We start from the raw sequence: 16,907 nt of genomic DNA, 5'->3' as shown, positions 1-16,907 counted from the left end.
GCCTGATACCCATAAGACTACCAGCCCCAAAGCCACATAGAATCCTGCCTTTAAATTATTCAGGTTTGTTCCTTGGTTTTGTTTTCATGCAACATGAAAGTTGCAACACCAACATGGACAGAATGCTGGGAATTCATGGGATGTACAGGTGTAGATGCTCTTGTGCCTGGTAATCAAGTTTAACGTCTATGCGGCAGAATTTGCCCCAAACCTTTTATCATGACCTGGCAGCCAGAAGTGTCAACAGGCCTGCCGGGGGCTTCCAGGGGTGATTTTGAGATTCCAGAAGAACCCGAGTTGGAGGCCAGACATGTTGTGTGTGGGAGAAGTGAGGCTACCGGGGCCTGCTGGCCTCCAAAGGCTGCCTGGTCTCAACCTCCGTTTTACAACCCAGAGTTCCCTGTGCCAGGACCTAGCCCGCGCCCGGAAGCTGCTTTCCGCCAAGCTCCCTGCAACCCCCTCAGGCTCCATGTTCTTGGGGAGGTGGAGGGTCAGAACCCCCTTCCCTCACCTCCCGCCCCAGGCAGGCAGTGCTGGAGAGGCACACCTCAAGGAGCAGCAGGGAAAGAAAGCCACAGGAGCCAGGAAGATCAGTGGAAGCCTCGGTTTAATTGGAGACAAGATCGAAAGATTATCGATCAATGGACTCATTGACCCTCCAAGTGGATAAACTGGAGTACCTCCCGAGAGGGTCTGTGCACCCCCCACGGAGAGAGGAGCCCTGAACGGGGGTGGGATGGTCCATCTCAACTGTTGTCAGTTGAACCCAGCCCTGGGCAGGGGGAGGGACAGGCTCTGCCCAGCCCTCGACCCCTGGATGAACCGACTCCCCGTCCAACAGCGCCGAGCCCACCCTTTTGGGGTCTATGGTACAGTTGGTATAATACAACAGGAATAGGGATTCTCCCTCCTGGGAGACCCCCACCCTGCCTTCCCTGACTGGGTCAGCCGGGGAAGGGCAGATGTATTTTCCCTTTTTGCCTCTGTAGAATAAATTTACAAACCAACCTTACAGTATGTACAAACAAAAAGAAAGGAAAACAAGGAAACAAAAAAAGGCCCACTCCGGTTGCCTGTCTAGGACAGAAACTACTTGCGCTACAAAAAGTGAACCCTGTACAGTATCATGAGGGTGGGAGAGGGTGGGACTCCCCAGGGGGACAGACAGACAGATGGAAGGCTGTAGGGAGGGGGAGGCTACAGTACCGTGTGCTCAGAATGGGGGGGTGGGGGCAACGAGAGAGGCCCTGCCCTGCCCAACCGCAGGACCAGGCCACGGGGAATAGGGGGGAGGGAGAAGGGGGGCCTTCCTTCTGCAGTCCCCCATGGCTTGGAGAGAAAGGGCCTTGCATCTGTCTGTCGTATTGCTTGGGGAATGGTTAGGGGAGGAGGGGGAGGCTTGGCAAGGTGGAAGGAAGGAGAAATGGCTTTGGTGCCAGGGCAGGGGGGGAGGCCCAGAAAGGGAATGTGGGCGTACACCATTATTGCTTCCTCCTAGGGCAAAGGGCCAGGGAGTGGGGGGCCGGAGGATGCTGGGGGGATGCCTGGGATGGGGCTCTGGGTCTGGCCCCGCCACACCCAAGGTGCAGGTGGGAGCCACTGCAACCCTCTCCTATGGCCATGAGAATCATTAAGGCAGAAACAAGAGGAGAAGCAGCTGGAAGCAGGGGGTGCAGTTTGGAGCTGTGCCCCCCAAATGGAGAAAAGTCAAACGGAACCCAAAGTGGAAGGGAAAGGCGGGGGGGCAAGTGGAGGGAGGACCAGGCCCTCCTCGGAGCTCAGACCCCAGGCTGGTGGTGCAAATGTCCCCCTCGCACCTTCCCCGCCCAGCTTCCTAAGTTGTACGGCATCCCCCACGCCTGCCCCCGAGTCAATATTGCCAGGTTTGTGCAAAATGAGGTGGAAGACTTGGCGGGGAGGCAGTGAGCCTGAGAGGGGCTGGAGCTGGGGCCCGCTCACAGTGACCCGCCCCCCCGCTGGGCCCCTGCCCAGAATGGCTTTTCCTGGCTGGATTCTAGAAACCCTCCACATGTAGGACGAGCCTGGAAGGAGACCTTACGCCCGCTTGGGCTCAGGTGGAGAGCCCACTGAGGCTGGAAGACTGGGCCTGGGCCTGGGAGCGGGAGGGGTCGGAGACGGACCAGGAGAGCCGGGAACAGGAGCATCTACAGTTGCTGTGTTTCATCCTGTTTTTTTGTTTGTTTGTTTGTTTTTCTTTTTTTTTTTTCTAAAAATGTAACAATGAAAATTCCAAAAATAAAACCCCTTCCAGAACCTCAGCCCCTCCTTCCCCAGGCCCCACCTCCAAAACGTGGCCCCGGGGGTTAGGTTGGGGGGTGGGGGGAAAGGGGAAAAAAAGAAAAGAGAAAAAAACCCCACTTTTCTGTTTTCTTTTTTCTCAGGAGGCCGAAGAGTCTTTGAGGCAGTGAAGGAGGCAGTCGGGGGACGATGGCGGTGAGAGGAGGCAGGAAGGGTAAGAGGGTGTAGGGGCCGAGGCTCAGGTAGGGCCTCCGGCAGACCCCCACCCGCCAGGGGCTGGGAGTGTGTGCGGGTCCTCGCCCAGTGTCCCTGTGCAGGCGCAGCACGCCCTCTTGGCAGCCTGATGATGCTCTTTCTGGGCCCCCACCTCGGCTGCCTTGGAGGGGAGGCCCAGGAGGCCCGGGGCAGCCTCTGGGGTGGGTGGGGTCCTCAAGGCAGGCAGAGCGGGGCTCTCCGGAGACAGGGCGTGGGGGCCGCTACAGCCCACAGCATCTGCCCATACATCTGGGGATGTGGACCCATCCCGGCCCGCGGCCATGCTGTCTGCTCGCTGTGTCAAGGCCATTTCCTCCACCTCCGCCTCCGCGGATGCATCTTGGCCACCGACATCCAACAGTTCCTCCGCTAGGGATGCATCCTGAGCCGAGAGTAATTCCTGCACCGCAACTGCCCCCGGGGCCGAGGACGCCGCCACCTCCTCCTCCTCTTCATCCAGCGTGAGCTCAAACTGGAACTTATCGGGCGGGGTGGGGTGGTCTGGCCCCTCCGGCTCCTCCCCCGGCGGTGGCGACGGGCTCTGCCGAATGGCGCTGTAGTACCAGTCCCGGTTATCTTCCAACGTGTCCAGGATCTCCTGGGCATCTGGGTGGACCAAGTCAGCCCATGTCTCCCACAGCGGGTGCACAATGTAGTCGATGAAACCCACCTAGGGGAGGGAGAAGAAGGATAATGACCCCGTGGCCGCAGTGGTAAAGATGGCACCGCCATGCTGAGGGATCTAACAACATTTAAAAGGGAGACTGGGGCCGAAACCGGTTTGGCTCAGTGGTAGAGCGTCGGTCTGTGACTGAAAGGTCCCGGGTTCGATTCCGGTCAAGGACATGTACATTGGTTGCGGGCACATCCCCAATGGGGGATGTGCAGGAGGCAGCTGATCAATGATTTTCTCTCATCGATGTTTCTAGCTATCTATCCCTTTCCTTTTCTCTCTGTGAAAAATCAATAAAATATATATTTTTTAAAATAACAAAAAAATAAAATAAAAGGGGAGACTGGGAAATGTAGTTTTCAGCTGGCCTGTGGGATCAGGACAAAACCAGCTCTCTGACATCCCCCGAGGGGTCCTGGATTGGGAGAGGGCGCAGGCCAGGCCGAGGGACCCCACCAGTGCACAAATCTGTGCACTGGGTCTCTAGTGACTATATAATAAAAGGATGAAACTGGCTTTCATCAAGGGTGGGGATGATTTGCAAGGCCCAGGAGACACTTGAAAATGTCTGGAGACATTTTTGATTGTTATGCCCAGAAAGGGGAGGGTGTTCCTGGCATCTAGTGGGTGAAGGCCAAGGATGCCGCTCAACACCATGAGATGCATCTGAGAAGGATCTGGCCCCAAATGCCAACACAGCCAAGGCTGGGCAATCCCAGTCTAGAAGGGCATACGCACCAAACTGGGAAAGGTGGGTCTCACTGGGAGGAGACTAGAAGTGGGGAGGGTGAGAAGCTCTTACATTCACACTTAAGGGCTGAGTTTGTTATGAAAGGGCATTCCTGTCTTTCTTGTTAAATTAATCAGCACATGCACTAGTAGACAAGTCAATGCATCTCATTTCAAAAACTTCTAAAAACCAGGGACCAACTCACTGGCCAAGTTAGGATATCAGAAACAGGCTGAATCAGCACAAGGCCTGTAATGAAGGGCCAGCTAGGGATACTATGGCAGTTGCTGCAAATGAGTTAGAACTGTCTGCGGATGTGTGTGCCAGAGGCTCAGTTTGGTTGTTCTGTGGAGGAGAAAATGCTGTGTATTTCCCATCAAGATGGAAAAGAATGCCCTCGTCCTAACAGGTTTGGCTCCGTGGATAGAGCGTCGGCCTGCAGACTGAAGGGTCCCAGGTTCGATCCCGGTCAAGGGCGTGTACCTTGGTTGCCGGCACATCCCCAGTAGGGAGTATGCAGGAGGCAGCTGATGGATGTTTCTAACTCTCTATCCCTCTCTGTAAAAAAAAAATCAATAAAATATATTAAAAAAGAGAAGAATGCCCTGCCAGCATGGCTCCGTGGTTGAGCGTTGACCTATGAATCAGGAGGTCATGGTTCAATCCCCCGCCAGGGCACATGCTCCGGTTGCTGGCTGGATCCCTAGGGGGAGGTTTGCAGGAGGCGGCCAATCAGTGATTCTCTCTCATCATCCATGTTTCTATCTCTCTCCCCCTCTCTGAAATCAGTACAAATACATATTTAAAAAATATAAACAAACATCGAAAGAAAACACAAAGACCTGAGCAGGTCAGGACCTTCTGGGCTAGACGCTCCGGCGCGGATGGCGGCGGGGGGGATGGGGGGAGAGGGGGATGGGGGGGCGGGGGAAGACGGGGGGGTGGGGCACGGGAGGCTGGGACCCTGCGCGGTACCTGCGACTTCTCCACCGAGGCCGTGTGCTTGTCGCACATGGGGCTGATCTCCATGCCACGCTCCCGCTCGCGGTCGCCCTGCTGGAAGAACTCCGCCATGATGCGGTCTGTCCACTGGCGGTACAGGTCCAGCGGCTTGGTGGGGTTGCTGAGGTCCGCACAGTGCACCATGTTCCTCAGGACCTGCACGGGGGCACGGGACCCTCAGCGGCCATGCTCCTCCCGCCCCAGGCTGAGGCTTCAGGATGCCTTACCTCCCCCCCTTGCGGGGAGAGTGGGCGAGGGGAGGATGAAGAGAGACAGAGGAACACAGGGGCAGAGGAGTGGGGGAGAGGAGGGAGGAGGTAAGAAGGGGTTAATGGAGGAAAGGGCAGGGGGAAGGAGGAAAACGGAGGGAGGGAGGGAGGTGTGGGGAGCTGGAGAGAGGTAGGGGAAGTGGGGGAGAGGGGAGGGGAAGGTGGGGGAGAGAAGATGGTGGGGAAGAGGGGCAGGGAGGGCCAGGGAGGGACTGAGGAAGGGAAGAATTGGAGAGATGGTAGGAAGTGGGGGGAGATGGGAAAGGAGGTGGGGATTGGAAGGGGGAGGTGGGAGGGGAGAGAGAAAAACAGACAGGAAGCTGGGCAAGAAGAGAGCTGGAGGCTAAGCCTGGAGCAGCAACCCAGGTCTGCAGGGTGGAGGGGCGGGGAAGGGGCCAGTCTTCCTATAGGGTGTGTGAAGGGGGCACCTGGATACGGTCGGAGTAGTTGTCCAGCAGGAGGACCCCTGAGCTGGTCACTTTCTTGGTTTCCACCATGGTCTTCAGGTCAGCCAGGAGGGTCATATGCTTGGACATGTCGGTGGCCAGCACCTGTGGACAAGGGGGCTGTCACAGGGGCCAGGGACTCTGGAGCTTCTCAAGTGTTCACTGGGTACAACTGGTCCCCACAGGTCCCGCCAAAAGACTCCCCCCTCCCCCCTCTCCCCCGTCTCAAACTCAGATCTTCCCGAGGTGCCACCCCTCGGAGCGACCTTCCCCGCCCCGCCCCGCCCCGCCCCCGCCCCGCCCACCATGTCGATGACCATCTTGCGCAGGCTCTGCCGCTGGCGCTTGCTGAGGCTCTGGAAGATGTCGCAGTTGTCCTGCTGCAGCAGCTTGAAGCCCACGGCCAGGTGGTGGTTCTCCAGCACCGACTCGTCATTGTACATGAGCGCCAGCTCCGAGTCTGCCCGGGCGGGCGGGGCGGGCGGTCAGGGGGAGCGAGCGCCACGGGTGCCCACCCCCCTCCAGCCCAACAGGCCGCGCCCCCGTGGCGGGCCACTCACTGGTGTTGATGAGGAACTGGTTGGAGACGCCAGGGTGGTCCACGTCGTGGATGGCGGCCGCGAACAGGGCTGCGAGGATCTCCAGGTCCGTGAATACAGCCTGGGGGCAGAGAGAGGGGGGGCAGAGAGACACGGGGTTAGAAAGATGGGGGGTCAGAGAGAAAAAGAGAAGGGTCAGAGAGAGGCGGGGGTCAGAGACCCAGAGTCAGAGGGATGAACAGACCAGGGATGGGCAGTCTGGGCAGTCAGAGAGGGGCGGGGTTGGGTGAGGCGGTGCTCACGTCCAGCGCAGGCGTGGCCAGCAGCACGTGGGTGGACTGCAGCACATCGGCGGCGTGCAGGCTGTTGTGGTAGGCCACGTCCTGGTGGTAGTGGTCCTCCAGAGTCAGCATGTATGTCACCATCGTGTCCACCGGGATGTGGAACTTCTTCAGGAGGTCCCGTTCCTGAGGACAGGTGTGGGGGAGGGGCGGTGACCCCCACTAGCCCTCAGCTCCCCGCCGTGGGCCCCTCCCGCACCCTGCCCCTCACCCAGCCCCACTCAGCACCCCTCCCCAACCCCTACCTGGAATATGGTGTACATGACGCAGCTGAGGGAGCGGCCCCGGGCATAATCTGACACGTGGAAGATGTTCAGGCCCCACTTGTTCAGGTCCTCCAGTTCCTGGAGGAGGAGGCAGCCAGACGTCAGGAGCCTGTGAGGGCTTAGGTCTGAGGGCAGCGCCATCATTGCTGACCCGGAGGGTGGCATGCTCAGTGGTACAGAATTTACAGCCCAGGTCCTACTGGGCTGAGAAACAGCAAAGCAACCACAGCGACTGTTTGTGGGGCGCTTGTGACCTGCCGGGCACCACACTAAGCCCTTGGTCTGGTTTGACAGGGGTGGGGAAGACCCTGGAGCCTTGAGTTAAACCGCTCATGGGTGCCAGGAGGAAAGAAATATGGGTTCGTTTCCCCATGTCTCCCCAGGACCCAGAACAGAGCCAGCTGAACACTGGGGGACCCAGGGCAGCCCTGGCCAGGGTCAGCTCACAGACAGCGACAATAAGTGGCGGCTGAGTGAGCCACTGGGAGAGCAGCACGCCTATTGTACAAATTAGTGTGAGGGCCCCTTGGCTCAGGGTCTCTCGGGAGGGTCAGATGCCAAACCCGGGTCTGGCCTGCCGCGCACACTGCTGGGGTTCTGCCCAGATCCCCGTCACTGACCACTGGCCCACCTCCTAGCGGTGGGGACGGTTGCTTCTCAGGCTCACAGCTGCCCCATGCGCCAGAAAACTGCTTCTGTCCCCACAGGAGCTACATGGAGGGGATGTGCCGTCCACCCTGGGGCAGCCAGTGAGGACACAGGGCTAAGAGGCTCCCCCAACTCAAGGTGAACTTGAGTGCTGTTCACAACTCCGGTGAGGTCCAGCTGAGGCCAGGCTGAGGGAGACCACCTCCTTGCTTAGCTCCTTTCCCTCCTACTCCCAAGAATCTCAGGAAGTTCATGTTATGCAACTTGCTTTTATATATATATATATATATATATATATATATATATATATATATTTGATTTTAGAGAGGAAGGGAGAGGGAGAGAGAGATAGCAACATCAATGATGAGAGAGAATCATTGATTGGCTGTCTCTTGCATGCCCCCTACTGGGGATCGAGCCTGCAACCCTGGGCATGTGCCCTTGGCAGGAATCAAACCCGGGACCCCTCACTCTGTAGGCTGACGCTCTACCCACTGAGCCAAACCAGCTAGGGCGCCCCTCGCTTTTATGGCAGACCTCCGTTAGTACCTGTTTCTGCTAACCGAAGGAAACCCAAAGAGGACGTTTGCCTTAACAAAAAGGTGGAAAGCCACAACAGAAAACCACAGTTAGCCTTTGCTTTGCAGCAGCGGTTACACAGGCGGCAGTGCTGAGCCGCGGGAGCGGCCCGGCCAAACTCCTTCCCGGGGACCGCACCCGGCTCCAGAGCCGTGAACTGTGTCTGTGGGCACCTGTGCTTTACCTCAGTTTACTTTGTGCAACCATTAGAGATGTGGCCCAAGTACCAGAAAAGCCTACGAGAGCTTGCAAGGCTGTTACACTTCGTATAAAACTGGATGTGATTAAGTGTTTTGATCCTAAACCAAATAAAGACACGTCAGTTAACGGCAACCGCTTCATTTTACACCGTGTGGGTTTACGAAAGGCTTCATAGGAATGCTCTGGGGTAGGGGTGTCGAACTCAATCAGAGAAGGGGCCAAAATCTAAAATCCAGCCTAAATCGCGGGCCGAATGGTTTACTGAACAGTCATAAACTGACAATGTTAACCAGAAATGTGAATTTAAAATGAGTGGAACAATCTTTTCCTTAACAGTGCTGTTAACCAACTCACATGCTATCAAGGATTTGGCCCGCGGGCCTTGTGTTTGACACGTGTGCTCTGGGGATTCGTCCACCCCAATCCTCATTTCAGGCTAACCCTGTGGTCGGCAAACTGCGGCTCGAGAGCCACCCGCGGCTCTTAGGCCCCTTGAGTGTGGCTCTTCCACAAAATACCACGGCCTGGGTGAGTATTTTGAAGAAGTGGCGTTAGAAGAAATATAAGTTTAAAAAATTTGGCTCTCAAAAGAAATTTCCATTGTCGTGCTGTTGATATTTGGCTCGGCTGACTAATGAGTTTGCCGACCACTGGGCTGACCCACCACCCAGTCCTTCTCCAGGAGCCCCTGCCCCTCACCAGCCCAGCCCCTGCGGGGCCCCCACCCACTTGGGCCAGGAGCTCCTCTTGGTCTGTCTTCACCCCAAAGCGGGGTATGCTGGCGTCCGTCAGGCTGCTGCTGTGCGTCATCTTCTTCACCCCCGTGATGTGAGACATGGGCTGGAACTGTGGCTCTGGGGGTGGGGGCTGGTGGGAGGGTCGCGGCCGAGGCGCCCTTTCTCCATCCCTCATTGTGGGTGATGGGATCTCCACTTCATTCTGCTTGTCTGTAGAAGACGGAGGAGCGTAAGCATGGGTCCCCCTCAGAGATTCCCTCCGCTGGCCCTCAGCCCCCACCCCATTAGCTGGGGAAGTTTTGCCCAGGACAGAAGACCCCTTCTGGGTGTCCTGCTGTTGGTTACCCAGAGCTGGAAACCAGAGGGAGGGAGGAAGTCTTCTGGGAAGTTGGAGGGCTGGAGCCTGCCAGGACCTGGGGGGTGGCCCCAGTCCAATCGCAAGGTTTGGGGGGAGGCGGGGGGAGGGAGCAGCATGGGAAGGAAGTGGGGTGGAGATGTTAGAGAGAGGAGCTGCCTGCCCTGATTGGAGGTGGCTGGGAAGACACCTCCATGGTGACAGAGAGTTCTGGTGGGGGCAGCCAGTGCTGGGAGGAGGGAGGAAAGGGGGGTCTCTGGCTCTGTGGACCCCCCCACCCCCCTACTGCGTAACATCCGTCTGCCTGGCAAGTAGGCCCTGGAGCCTTTTTCCAGCTTTCAAGGGCTTCCAGAACCCAGTCAGGGCCACCCATTGTGACCTGGGCCTCCCCAGCCAATGACAGGGCCCTCCTGGGTCATTTGCCTGCCACGCTCCCATTGGCTGGATCTCAGAACCCCGCACAGCCACATTCCCACTGGTGGGAGCATTTGAAAATCAGAACCTTCTCTTAAACTTGGGGTGGGGTGTACACATGCCCTGACTTTGGGAATCTTTGGTGATGAACTGTGAGGGTGAAATCCGGAGTTTGTGAGGGATATTCTCAGCGTGGGCTCTTGGGTTCAGAGGGTAGGGTGAGCTTGAGGGTTCCAATAAATGTGGGGTATTCTGTATTAGGGTGCCACGGAGAGGAACTGCTCCTCAGTTTGGGGAACCTCTTTGGAAGGCTGTTGAGTTTGGACAGCTAACGTTTGGGGATACTACTGAATTTGGGAGACTTTTCAGCTTGAAGGTTTTTTATTTAGTTTGCAGGTCTTTTGTGGATTCTTCAGGGCAGAAATTTCCTTATGTTTGAGAACCCTCCTGAGTTTAGACATCACTCTTGAATTTGGGGGGGGGGCTCTTCTTAATTTGGGGGACTCCAAGCTTGCAGATGCTATTGACTTTTGTGGGGCTTTGCAGCCTGGAGGCATTTTCTTTTCTTTTTTAGAAGTATTGGTTTAAGAGAGAAGAGAGAGAGAGAGAGAGAGAGAGAGAGAGAGAGAGAAACATAGACTTGCCAAGCCCCCATTCATGCGTTCATTAGTTGGCTCCAGCAGGTGCCCAACGAGGGATCGAGCTCACAGCCCGGGTGGCGCATCAGGACAACCTGCAACCAACTGAGCCACGAGGCCAGGGCTCAGCCTGGAGGCATCATCACGTTTAGGATTTCTACTTGAGTTTGGGGGTTTCTTGGGGTCATGAGCTTCAGAGTTCCATTGGGGTCCCAGTGGGTTTGGGAGAGCTTTTCGGTTGGGAGAGATGTTTAAACGTGGTGTTCTTCAGAAGTGAGGGTCCCACTGGATTTGGGGGCATTGTGAGTCCGGGAACTCCTGAACACGGTGACTTGGACCTTTGGAGAGTTGAGTCAGAGTCCCTTGGGCAAAGGTAGGCAATGGGGACCCAAGGTCTGGGGACCCCTCCAGCCAGGTGTGTGCCCCTGCGCGGGCTGCCCCTCACTCACCCAGGAATGTGGTGGAGATGTATTCAGAGACCTGGTTTCCTGACCTGCTCATCTCTGACAGGTGTGTGAGTTCCCGGTTTAGCATCCTCTTGAACTAAGGTGAAGGAGGCAAGAAGGGAGGAATGAGGGAGACGAGGGAAAGGGGGGGAAGTCAGCCTCGCCCAAGAAACTTCTGAGGACTCCATGAGTCCCTCCTACTTCTCTGTTCAGACAACAGAGCCCCCAGCACGCTGCCCCAGGGGAGGGGCCAGCCCATCCTCTCCTCCAGCTCCGGCAGGAGCCCCCAGGCGTTGGGAGTCAGGACTGGGCATACTCTCCTTGCCTGAGGGGTGGGGCTTCCCTGCCCATACTCTCCTCCCCCCCCCCCAACCAGGAGCCAGAGGGGCACTGTGGAAGGGAGGGGCTCCTAACAGGAAGCCAATGAGGTACCAGGAGAATCCCATTGCCATGGAGATGGGAGTCTCCTTAGCAACTCCCCTTCCAACCAGCTTCTGAGCTTGGGGGAAAGGCTGCAGGCCCTTTAACCCTTGCCTTCCCAGAGGTACTCCTGGCCCCTGAGTCCCCAGGCTTGGACCCCACTCCCTGGGAGTCCTGGCCTCCGCACTCAGCCCAGTTGGGAAGGAGGGGCCACAGTTCCCAAGTTCTGGGCGAAGAAAAGGTTTGTCTGGAGCAGGGGACAATAGTGGGCTTAGGAAGCCCTAGTTTGGTCACCGGGCAGAGGGGTTTCCCCATCATCGCCCCCTCTTCCCTAGCCTCTGGGGCGGACAGGTCACACATGAATGTAATATGCCCAGCGCTGGGCTTGGGGGCCTCTCCTGGTGCCCCCATGCTACTTCACACAGCATCTGCTGTGACATTGTGCAAGGAGGAGAAAGGGCATCCGCTCCCCGCCCCCGAGCTGCCAAAGCACCCCAAAAGCAGAAGCCGACACTAGGACACTGGGCAGGAAGGGTAAGCCTGAGTGCCCACACTGGATGGGCACTTACTCCACCCAGTGCTGCCCAGAGACCCCGGGCACACATAAAGACACACACACACACACACACACACGCACTCACAGGCACACGCACAGGCACACGCACCCATGCAAGCAAGATGGACCCACAAAGTCACAAACCGCACACAGATTTCCGTGTTACCCAGTTCGCACAGCCTCAGACACATACCTCGAGGGCCATGTGCGATAAGGTGGTCACTGACACTCGAGGTCACATGCCCCCGAAAAACCATGTAGCTCTGGACTCACAAACATGTCCAACACTCAAAACAACCGGAGCCACATGATCTCAGACAGGGCTACCCCATGACCCGGGCAAACAAGCATTTGGTTAGGCGGCCCCTTACCACCGCAGACACACAGGTGTGTACTGACAGTCACACCTGGAGAGATCCACACCCCCAGCCACCCACCCTCTACCCCCAGCCCCGGGCCGCACACAGAGACACAGGCGTAAGCATTCATTTCCAGGCCACACACGTGCACAGTGAACACACCGGTTCAGACCAGAGGTTGAGGGGTCAGAGGTCGGAGGGTCTCCTGCCCATCCACCCCCCGGAGGTCCCCTACCTGGTCCCACCAGCCCACCAGCCATGGCTTGGAGCAGGTCTCGCAGAAGAAATCCACCAAGGGCATCTTGGAGTCTCGCCCTGCTCAGGGCTGCCGCACACAGAGGCAGAGCTTGGGGAGTCCCGGGGTGAATGGCCACCGTCTGGGGCGGGGGTGAGGTGCCGGGCAGGTGGGCAGCGGAAGGGGGAGCCGCGGAGGGGCCTGGGCCGGCCCAGCAGGGCTGGGGGCTCCCTTCCCCTCCGCGCTCCCGGGGGCAGCCCTGGTTACATGGTCTGCCGGCCCCCGGCCTCGTTGGGCCCCCCCACAGCAGTGGCCGGAGGTGGCCAGGGACCGCTGCCCATGGAGGGGGGGGGGCGAGGGTCCCGGGAGGCGGCTTCAGAGGCTCTGGGCTCCGTTTGTGCGCCTGTGTGCGTGCTCACTGCAGCACTGGCAGGCTGCATGTGATGTCAGCTGGCGCCGGGGGTGGGGGGGGCGTTAAAGGGGCATCAGAGCCCACAGACCTCGGCCAGGCCCTGGTGGGGCTGCAGGGATAGGCAGGGCAGTGCACACCCCCTCGAGGACATGCCTCCTCCATGGACACACCTAGAGACACAGACACACACCCAGATGCTCCCCACACACACAGACATACGCACACTCTGAGACACGCCCTCCACACGAACACAGCCAGGCACTTGACACACTGTGCACACACAGATATCCGGATGCTTTTGGTACTACACTGATCACATGCACACACACACACACACACACACACACACACAGTCACAACTCTGATGGGTCACAGCTTAGTAGGTATATAGCTGAGTACACAGAGATACAAATGCCTCCAGACACACCCCTTCCAAGAACACAGACCCACACCCAGACATGGAGACACATGCCGAGGGACACACACTCAGATAGGGGTGTCACATACCCTGACAAATCCATAAGGGAGTACACACACACAGACTCACAGACTCACACACACACACACACACACACACACACTCAAACAAACATAAATACCTATATGCCCTTAGACACAAACATACCCTGACAAATCCATAAGGGAGTACACGCACACACACCTACACACACACTGTCAAACAAACAAATACCTATATGCCCTTAGACTCAAACATACCCTGACAAATCCATAAGGGAGTACACGCGCACAGACACACACACAGACACACACACACACAGACACACTCACAGATTCACATTCAGAGATGCAGTCACATGCTCAGATGCTCAACACAACCTCAGAGGCACAATTACCCTCAGATTTATGTTCCCAGACAAATCTCCCCCACAGGCATATGCACCGCCCCAACACAGACACCCCCACCTGTACACTCATTTCCCGAGATGCCTCCTCCCACGGGGCCTGCCACTACACCGCACAACTCCAGGGAGCAGCGTTCACTCTGTCTGCTTTCTGAATGGGGATCCATGGAGGCCATGCACCCACCCCTGCAGCCCTGCAAGCACACGCAGAGAGCCACAAACACATGGAGAGACACACCACAAATGTGGAGCAACTCATTTGGCACCAACTTAGGGGCTAGGTCTCACCTGGGCAAATGCAGGCATACACAGCCCTCTGGCACAGACCCACACACTACCCTGCACAATCGTCTGTGCACACCCACACACCATCCACAGGTACACATGTGTACTCCGTTCCTGACAGTCTCTTGGAAACCTTCCCCCCCGCAAGTGTGTGGCCAACAAATGGACAGCCACAAAGACTCACAGCCACAGGTACATACGTAGACCATATAAGCACGCGACCCCTCCCCAAGAAACATGATTGTCTATGGACAGATGTACACACACACATGCGCGCACACACACACACACACACACCAGGCTTCCTTAGTTCTGGGAGAAGTAACAATCTATAGAAGCTGTGCCCCCACCCTATAGCCCTAACCACAGATTGGCCCTGCCCACTGGCACCGCCCTGTGGCTAGCCCTGCCCTAGGGCCCACCCCACAGGCTCTGCCTAGGAACAGCCCCACCCACAGCCCCACTCAGGGACTGCCCCACCCTTCCCCCACTGGCGGAGGTCCACACACCTTGTGGGACGCCATCTCGCTGACTGAGCGGTAGGTCTGCATGGTCTCCAGCTGCTCCAGACACCAGTCCAGCTCCTCCAGCGTCTCCCGGGCCAGCTGCTGACAGGTCTCCTCTGGAGGAGGGGCGGCAGGGGCGATGACCGACAGGACCCACAGGCAGGCCCTCGGAGGCCCCCGCCCGTGGCCATGGGGGTCTGCCAAGTGAGTGGAGTACTGGGAAAGGGGATGATGAATCAACTACCAGTAATAGGGGCCCTTTTCCACTACCCCTGGGCTTACCTGACAGTGTGGCCTTGCACACCGGGCTTGGGCCACTCAGTGGGGATCGCCTGCAAAGAAATCGGGCTCCAGTGCCAGCCTGGGCCCCTCCAGGTCCCGGCTACCCCTCTCCGTGCGTGGTGCCAATATTCCTTTTGCTGAGCGCTCAGTGTGTCCCAGGCACGCTGCCATGTCCTCTGCAGCCTCTCACAGAACCCATTTTACAGACAGGGGAACTGAGATTCAAGGAGGTGAACCAGCTTCCTGGACTACATGGCCAATCAGCAGTAAGGTCAGGTCTTGTGTCTCCAAAGTTCCTGCTTCCTTCCATTCCCCCTCTCGCCCCGAGTCCCTTCCTCCCCACCCCCCACTCCCAGAGGGACCAGCAGTTCTCAGCCACACCCTGACCCAAATAAGTACTTCTATTTAGTGAGCATGTACTATGTTTTAGGACTTTCCCTATATCATCTTCTGGACTCACAGCAGCCATCTAATGGAGGAGTTATTAAGTTCTTATTTTATGAAGGGGAACAGATACTCCACAGGATCCTAGCTGTCCAGCAAGTTAGTGTCAGGGCGGGAGTAGCCCCGAGGCTGGGGCGGCTGGCCGCCTATGGTCTCACCAGCCTATATCTGGAACCCTTGCTCTTTATTTATAAAAGTTTCTGTGTCTCGAGCATTTGCATGGCCCGAGGTTACTGGCTCAGAGGGAGCTGTCACCTGAGCAGAAAGATCAAGTGCCTGCCTGAGGTCACAAGGCAGGACCCAGGGTGGAACCCAGGTGTGCGTAGCTTTGCGATCGTGGCTGCTGGGGCCCGGCTCAACTTACTTGTTGCTGGGAATGGGCACGTTGGTCAGGAGGGAGAAGTTGCTGCGAACACTCCGGAGACTGGCCAGCACCTGGGAGCGGGGACGGCAGTGAGGAGAGGGGTCGGGGCCCGTCCCCAAATGTGAGGGAGGTTTGGCGTCCCTTCCCTCCTTAGGGGCAAGGCCTCACCTGGGCGAACGGCGTCACGATGAGGTCCTCAGCATACCTACAACCAAGGACAGGGCTGGGTCAGGGGTCCGCGCGGGGGCACCTGGGAGGAGAGGGGGTGGGGTGCCAGAGAAGCAACTCTCCTGGGCGGACACTCTGTGGAGCCGGGCCCAGGGAGCCTGGTGGGCAGGGAGGGGGCCCGAGGGCACTTACACCTCACAAGAGTGAGCATGCTGCAGGGGCCTGTCCTGAAGGAAATGGTGGTCGGGGAGAAGGGCTCCGGTGGGTGGGGGTAGGTGAGAGCAGTGGGGGGGGGGGGGGGGGGAGTAGGGCAGAAAGGGGCCTGAGGGGGGTGGGGTGCGAGATGGGTACCTTGATGAGTAAGGCAGGGCGGGAGGATCCAATGAGAGAGGAGGGGGCTGAGCAGGTCTGGGGGTGCTCACACCTCTGGAGGTGGCAGTGATGAGGGAATTGGCTTAGGAAAGGCTGGCGGAGGGGAGGGGAGGACGCTCAGCAGAAGTGGACACTGGAAGGGGCTCCACTGGGGGGGCCTCCCCTCCTTGCTAGAGACACAGGCTGACGTGGGGCCTGGCCCAGCAGCCAATGGGTGCGTTGGGGAGGTGGGGACTATATGAACAAGGGTAGGGGCTTGAGCTGAGGGAGGGTCTAGGGGTGGCTGGGTGGGGGGCAGAGACAGGGTGGGCACTCACTGGATGGACATGCTAGAAAGGGACTGAGCTCCTGATGGGGGGAGGGGGCTGTTTACCCTCCTCTGGGGGCGTGGGCAGTGCTCCCCCTCCTTGCTGGGAAGGGCAGCTGGTGAAAGGGCCAGGCCTGGCATAGCTGGCAGGTGGGACTGGGGGGTGCTCACGCCTCGCTGGTGACGGACGAGTTCCGGGACATGGTCTTGGGCGACATGTCGTAGTCGCTGTCGGAGCGGTAGAGGAAGGATTCGCGGCGCTGGCTGGCGGCCGCCCCCGCGTGCAGCACGAGGCCCGGGCTCGCCTGCGAGTCCAGGGGGCTGCGGCCGGGCGACGGGGCCGGCCCATTCTCCGCCTCGAAGCTGCAGGGGCGGCAGGAGCCGGGTCAGGGGGGCTGGGGTGGCATTGGGGAGGTGAAGAGGGACAGGGGGCCCAAGGGAACTCCTGGCAGAAATGAGGGACAGATAGAGGACACCGAAGAGAGAGACACCCCAAAAGAGATGGGAGACGAAGAACTGCAGGGATCAACAGTACG

The 16,907-nt window shown here is 58.1% G+C and overlaps 1 protein-coding gene across 5 annotated transcripts in view; it reads right to left on the bottom strand.

The window, feature by feature from the left end:
- Positions 1 to 589: 589 nt before the first annotated feature.
- PDE4A (phosphodiesterase 4A) overlaps positions 590 to 16,907 on the bottom strand; it is a 41,857-nt gene continuing 25,539 nt past the window's right edge. For 4 of the 5 annotated variants that reach the window (XM_036459561.2, XM_036459566.2, XM_036459564.2 and 1 more), the window contains 14 exons: positions 16,543 to 16,734; positions 15,693 to 15,729; positions 15,525 to 15,595; positions 14,717 to 14,766; positions 14,438 to 14,550; positions 10,802 to 10,895; positions 8,938 to 9,155; positions 6,760 to 6,858; positions 6,476 to 6,640; positions 6,195 to 6,294; positions 5,940 to 6,094; positions 5,617 to 5,739; positions 4,893 to 5,075; positions 590 to 3,184 (listed from right to left, as the gene is read on the bottom strand). In XM_036459561.2, coding sequence (XP_036315454.1) covers positions 2,498 to 3,184; positions 4,893 to 5,075; positions 5,617 to 5,739; positions 5,940 to 6,094; positions 6,195 to 6,294; positions 6,476 to 6,640; positions 6,760 to 6,858; positions 8,938 to 9,155; positions 10,802 to 10,895; positions 14,438 to 14,550; positions 14,717 to 14,766; positions 15,525 to 15,595; positions 15,693 to 15,729; positions 16,543 to 16,734 — 2,287 coding nt within the window. In that variant the 3' untranslated portion in view covers positions 590 to 2,497. Of the gene's footprint in view, positions 3,185 to 4,892; positions 5,076 to 5,616; positions 5,740 to 5,939; positions 6,095 to 6,194; positions 6,295 to 6,475; positions 6,641 to 6,759; positions 6,859 to 8,937; positions 9,156 to 10,801; positions 10,896 to 12,368; positions 12,792 to 14,437; positions 14,551 to 14,716; positions 14,767 to 15,524; positions 15,596 to 15,692; positions 15,730 to 16,542; positions 16,735 to 16,907 lie in introns of those variants that run through there. The other variant, XM_036459565.2, reaches the window with a different exon arrangement.

The sequence above is a fragment of the Pipistrellus kuhlii genome, unplaced genomic scaffold (genome assembly GCF_014108245.1).
Source record: "Pipistrellus kuhlii isolate mPipKuh1 unplaced genomic scaffold, mPipKuh1.p scaffold_m20_p_30, whole genome shotgun sequence".
Lineage (NCBI taxonomy): Eukaryota > Metazoa > Chordata > Mammalia > Chiroptera > Vespertilionidae > Pipistrellus > Pipistrellus kuhlii.
The sequence above is the reverse complement of the archived record's forward strand: the minus strand, read 5'-3'. Positions and strand labels throughout refer to the sequence as shown.